Source organism: Electrona antarctica, assembly GCF_951216825.1.
Source record: "Electrona antarctica genome assembly, chromosome: 17".
NCBI classification, from domain to species: domain Eukaryota; kingdom Metazoa; phylum Chordata; class Actinopteri; order Myctophiformes; family Myctophidae; genus Electrona; species Electrona antarctica.
The window spans coordinates 32,462,312-32,468,796 of record NC_136798.1 but is presented as its reverse complement, the minus strand read 5'-3'; the positions used below and the strand labels follow the sequence as shown (position 1 = coordinate 32,468,796).

General features: G+C 45.9%; 1 protein-coding gene across 1 annotated transcript in view; it reads left to right on the top strand.

The window, feature by feature from the left end:
* The window catches only part of LOC306941077 (palmitoyltransferase ZDHHC14-like), a gene marked incomplete at its 3' end in the record, with an annotated part of 33,413 nt that extends 27,766 nt beyond the window's left edge, over positions 1-5,647 (top strand). Inside the window, 3 exon segments of the mRNA XM_079526382.1 lie at positions 854-963; positions 4,286-4,391; positions 5,087-5,647. Of these exon segments, the coding sequence (XP_079382508.1) occupies positions 854-963; positions 4,286-4,391; positions 5,087-5,647 (777 nt within the window).
* Positions 5,648-6,485: the final 838 nt, after the last annotated feature.

The window sequence follows — 6,485 nt, the reverse complement described above, 5'->3', positions numbered from 1 at the left end:
ATCTCCCAAAACTGTTACTTTTTAGGATTAAAATTCAAACGTAGCAGATCTACAAGATCAAAAGGAGATTGTGGATCTGCTACTTTTGATGCTTTTGAGTGATGCTGAGTATAGAGCTTCGCAGTCCCGCCCCCTCCCGAGGACCAGAAGTGAATTCCCCGTTCATTTTCCTCAGACTTTTCAAAAAGTATTTATATAAAGACGTTTACACCGCGGACAAAGCCAACTCGAGTTGTGACGACAAATGACAGTAAACACAATGTTTTGGGCCGATGAAATAATTTGTAAGAAGAAAAACATGGCAGGATACAACACTGTTTGTTTTGTTTTTCTTCTTACAAATTATTTAATCAGCGAAAAATTGTGTTTATTGTCATGATGTGTCACAACTCGAATCGTCTTTAAATAAATACTTTTTGAAAAGTCTATGAGGAAAATGAACGAGGAATTCACTTCTGGTTCTAGTGTCGTCATGACTGCGACGCTCTATATGGTGTTCATTTACAAAAAAACACAAAAAGTTAGAATAAGGAGATAAAATGTTTCTGCCTGGCAGCGATAGGTAAAACAGAACATGTACACGTACTCATAGCAACGCACATAAACAATGTTTTTGTTTTCACCTGTGACACACATGACCTAGTATAATAAAACACATTCGCCACTGACCATGATTTTATTCTTAGTTCTGATGGATTGGTTCATGTCTGTCTGTCTGTCTGTCTGTCTGTCTGTCTGTCTGTCTGTCTGTCTGTCTGTCTGTCTGTCTGTCTGTCTGTCTGTCTGTCTGTCTGTCTGTCTGTCTGTCTGTCTGCCTGCCTACTTGCCTGCCTGCCTGCCTGCGGTGATCCAGATCAAAGGTGCATGGTCGACCAAGCGAGGTAAAGACAACTGGAATCCGTACAGCTATGGGAACATCTTCACCAACTGCTGCGCTGCACTCTGCGGACCCATGCCCCCCAGGTACGTGTCAGGTCAAAGGTCAAGGGGTCACAGACCAGGGATATGGAGTGTGTCTTTTTCTGACATTCAGTGTCTCAGCTCCTCCTACTTTAAGCCTGATTTATATATATGTGGCAGATCTATCAGTGCCCATCACTCTATGTCTGTCACTCTGTCGCTCCATCTATCACTCTCTCTTTTGTGCTATTTTTACTCTCTTAATCTCTCTCCTTTCATCTCGTCATCAGCGCGGACCACAATGTCTGTGGTCTCCAAGCAACCAAACCGTCATCAGTTTCATGTTCTGTTCTGACTAGTGTCGGGATCCTTTTTACCATTTTAGCAATTCCGGTTCTTTAACGATTCCCTCTTAACTGTCCGATACGATTCATTTTTTTCTCTCTTTTTGTGGGGCGCTAGCCCCTCCTATACACAGGTTTAAATATACACCTTTAGTTCAAAGTTTGTTTAGTAAACGTATTGACAATGAAGGGAAAATTTACGTCATAATATGTCGTTTACGTCATATTGTCTCTTTATTGTTAATGGCGTTTAATCAAGGATCAAGGCATACACAGTGCTGTCTTGATCCCGCCTCTAGCTGCCGCTGATTGGCCAGGCCGTTTTGTGGCCGGGCATCAAGTCTGCCTGAGAGTTCCCAGATGGGAGCAGGAGGGGAGAACCCAGTGTTCTGCTGCCCCATCTGGCGGAGTCAGGTTACATCAGTGTTGCAGTTATAAAGAAGTAAAAGAATGGTAGCATAAAATCACAAGGAGGGGAGCCGTGAGGTGCACTATATATATATATATATATATATATATATATATATAAATAAGCACGTGGACTAAGAGTCACAAGATCTATAAAGCCGTATCTGTATGAAACCACAGTTCAGTTCAGTTCAGATGAACAGCCGCGCATTTATGATTTCAGATTAGTTCTGCTGGTCATCGGCTACAGATGCTGCTGGTATAGCGGGGCGTGTGCATGTGCTTACGCTCACTAGACGCAGACACACACACACACACACTGATGATGAAGGATTACAGTAATCTGTGCCATTTACTACGTAAATTAGAGGCTAATACGGAGTCTCTTGTTTAGGGAACAGTGATGGATGATCTCTCTCCCGCTCTCTGCCTCACTCTCTCTTTTTAATATCTCCTCCTTTGTATTCTTTCCGTGTCTCTCTTTATCTCTGTCTCTTTTTCTCTGTCTCGAACCTCTCCCATGACTTTCTTTCTCTCTCATGCGCTCAATCTCTCTCCCTCCGTCTCCCACGCCCCTCTATCCCTTTCTGCCTCTTCTCTCCCACTACATTTCTCCCTCCCTCCCCCCTCCCTCTCCCTCCCCCCCTCTCCTTAGCCTAACTCCCTGATGTGAATCGTAGCGTTCCTGCTGTGTTTAAGACTTTCCAATCAAGGTCTCGTTCAGACAGAGTGAGCAGTAATTACACTCTTCTCTGTCTGACTGGAGTCATGTGGGACAATTCAACCAATCACGTGTCTTCTTGTGCCACTGGTGAAATGTCTGATACCGTTACCCGCTTAAAGGAGTAGGTCACCCAATAAATGACTTATTTTCTAGTACACACCTCATGAAGCCTTGAATTCATGGAGAATGATTTATTAGTTTTTTTTTGTAAAATGAAACTTTTGGCTTAGGAATCTGACAAAAACGTAAAGATCGCCCACAAATTCAAGGCATCATTAGGTGAACTATTCCTTTAAGATCTATAAAGATATGTTATAATTTGTCATACGAAAACAAAAACAGTCACTGTGTTTTCAAGAGATTGAAGGTCTTGTGAGCTCATTCAAAAGATGGAAAGAGGAGGTGCTAGTACACACACACACACACACACCCACACACACACACACACACACACACACACACACACACACACACACACACACACACAGGCACTCAACATACACGTGTATATAGTATATTGTCTCTGTCGGGTGGAAACCTCATATGTTCAAAACTGTTACTTTTCAGGATTCAAATTCAAAAACAGATCTTTAAGCTCAAACGTGTCACTTCGCGCCAAGTTTTGAGCTTGTGGATCTGCTACTTTTGTGTGACGCTGTAGTACGATCAAGTAGGATGTAGGATCATTTACGAAAAGGACACACAATGATTCAGATAAGAGGTTTCTGGTTGAGTGAAACAGAGTGTGTGATGTGTCAGTAATAATAAGAGCATCCTCCATATGCTCCTCAGCCTCTACATACAGTATGCGTGTGTGTGTGTGTGTGTGTGTGTGTGTGTGTGTGTGTGTGTGTGTGTGTGTGTGTGTGTGTGTGTGTGTGTGTGTGTGTGTGTGTGTGTGTGTGTGTGTGTGTGTGTGTGTGTGTGTGTGTGTGTGTGTGTGTGTGTGTGTGTGTGTGTGTGTGGAGTTTTGCTGAGTGGACATGCTTCTTCAGGCATCATCATCCATCACATTACACGTACAATGCATGCATTTTCACCTGGGAACTGTCTGTCTGTTGTCTGTCTGTCTGTCTGTCTGTCTGTCTGTCCGTCCGTCCGTCCGTCCGTCTGTCCGTCCGTCCGTCCGTCTGTCCGTCCGTCCGTCTGTCTGTCTGTCTGTCTGTCTGTCTGTCTGTCTGTCTGTCCATCCATCACATTACACTTATGGTCCTTGCAGGCTGATGCATTATTTGGCAATTTTCCGCAGTTTTTGTCTGCAGGGACCTTCACAGTACATGCATTCTCACCTGGGAACTGTCCATCCGTCTACATACTGTACATGAGCCTGACTTTGTGGAATAGAGGAATCGGTCCACAGTCCACACGTTGCAGCATATCCAAGGAAACGTAGAAATTGACCCCAAATCAACAAAAATCATGTATTCCAGGCAGGAAAATCTTCCTTAATAATAACTTTCAACATGCCGTCCATGTTTTGGGCATGCCATTGACACGTCTCAAAATAGTCGTATATTAAAATAGGGCTTTTTAGCCTTTTTAGCCTTTTAAGCTCTTGTCTCTCGAGTCAGACTTTTGCCTCCGACAGACAGTCTGTAGTTTGTACACAGTCTGAAAAAGATCCAAGCAGTCTCTGTATAGTCTTTGAAGTCCCGTACATTTTGTCCTACTGTAAGTCTAATTATTTGAAGCATATATATATATATATATATATATATATAATCTTCTAAAGATATCTTTTCGTGAACGGAAATGACAGATGACGGCTTCCTGTCTCGGCTTTCGGGAGGTGTAGTTCCAGACTATATAGCATTCGGTGATTGTGGAATAGTTGTCTGGCCACACAAGACTAAATCTGTGTGTGTGTGTGTGTGCGTGTGCGTGTGCGTGTGCGCGCGTGCGTCTTCAGTCTGATTGACAGGAGAGGTCTGATCCAGCCAGACACGCCCCAGCCCATCACCTCCCACTCCAACGGGAGCAGCATCTCTACCTCCACACAGCTCCACACACACATGGTGCGTATTGCAGCATATCTACCTCCACACAGCTCCACACACACATGGTGCGTATTGCAGCATCTCTACCTCCACACAGCTCCACACACACATGGTGCGTATTGCAGCATCTCTACCTCCACACAGCTCCACACACACATGGTGCGTATTGCAGCATCTCTACCTCCACACAGCTCCACACACACATGGTGCGTATTGCAGCATCTCTACCTCCACACAGCTCCACACACACATGGTGCGTATTGCAGAACACCTGCTGACTGTGGGAGGCCTGCCTCCAGTTAGGCCTGTCACAATTATTACATATAATCGCAATTATTTTCATGTCAAAATGTTTTCATACATTAGAAAATAGCGGAAATGTCTGATCTTTTCTTGTTTCTTTTTTTCTTTTCTTTTTTACATTTTCTTTTCTTCTTTACTTTTTACTTAGTAATTTCTTTGTATATTTCAACGCATGTTGGACCAACGCATGTCGGGAGCAACGGGTGATTTGAGCCCTCCCTCCCTCTCTCTCTCTCTCTCTCTCTCTCTCTCTCTCTCTCTCTCTCACACTCTCTAAATTAATTCAAAGGAGCTTTATTGGCATGAGAAAATGTGCGTTTACATTGCCAAAGCAAAAGTGGAACAAGAAACGTGTATTTACATATAAATATTGAATATAAACTCTCTCTCTCTCCCTCCCTCTCACACAGTGTGATCAGGACCAGTGCATTCAGAGCACAAAGTTTGTGCTGCAGGCGGCCGCCACTCCTCTCCTCCACAGCGAGCCCTCCTCTGCCCTGGGAGGAGGAGGAGGGGCCCCTGCCCCCGCCGCCAACAACAAGCCCACCTCCCTGGGGGGCCCCTGTGCGTACCTGGTGGCCCCCGGGGGCCTGCACCACCAGCCCTCGCTGCCCGCCTCCATGCCCACGCTCAACTGCGGCGGAGGAGGAGGAGGAGGCGGCCGCGGCGGCGGGGGAGGAGGAGGAGGCGACATGATGTCGCTGCGAGAGGCGGAGCTGATGGCGACACACTGTCACCACCACCACCTGCACCACCACCACCTCCTCCACCACCACTTTGTCAGCAGCCCCGAGGACACGCCCACCTCGCCGCCACAGGGCCCACCGCCGCCCCTGCCGCCGGGCCTCATGCAGCCGTGTGGCCACGCCCACATGCCGCCCCTCCCGCCGCACGTCCTGTACGACCCGGCCAGTCAGGACTCGCTGCACGAAGACTCTGTCCGAGGACTGGTCAAACTGAGCTCTGTCTGACGGACGTGGCGTCCGTCAGACATGTGTCAGACATGTGTGTGTGTGTTCACGACACGTGCACACACACGCACACACACACACACACACACACACACACACACACACACATTACTAGATTTGAGGATATTTTTTTTGCCATTTTGAACCTTAACCATTTTGAACCTTAATATGTATATATATATATATATATATCCGACCGCTCATTAGTCCGACCCCTAACCATAACCGCACACGGACGCCACGGGGTTAGTGTTAAACACATTGACTACATTGATTAATGTTAAACCCGTTAAACCCGCGTTTTATTCCATTGTATTTGTTTAATAATTATAATAGAAATCCGGCTTTGTCGTGGACATCGTGACGAGGCTGACGCGTTATGATGACGTAACCGGAAATCTACCTGTCTTGCAAAGTGCAATGCAAAGTGAGCGAGGGTGTAGGACAATCTTAGCTCGCTTTGCTCTTTGTCTGTGAGTCGGATCGCGGAAGTGGCTTATGTGTCGGCTCAATAACAAACCGCAGGACTATTTTCAGCCGGACTTTCATAATAAGGAGGTAGAATTACGACACATTGACTCCTCAAAGGTAGCTGTAAACATCGGCAGGCAACGTAACTTCTTATTTTGACTAGTTCGGCAATAAAGCTGTTTTAACCGGCTACGTCGTAGTCGGACTAACGGGATGTCGGACTAATGTGCAGTCCCGTGCCGGTGACGCGCACCGAAAATAGCCGACCTACAAGCTCACTGATCGGCTAGGTTCAGTGTCAACTACTGTAAGTATAAAGGGCCGTTCACACTAAGCACTATAACTATACAAATGTAGTTTAAAAAAT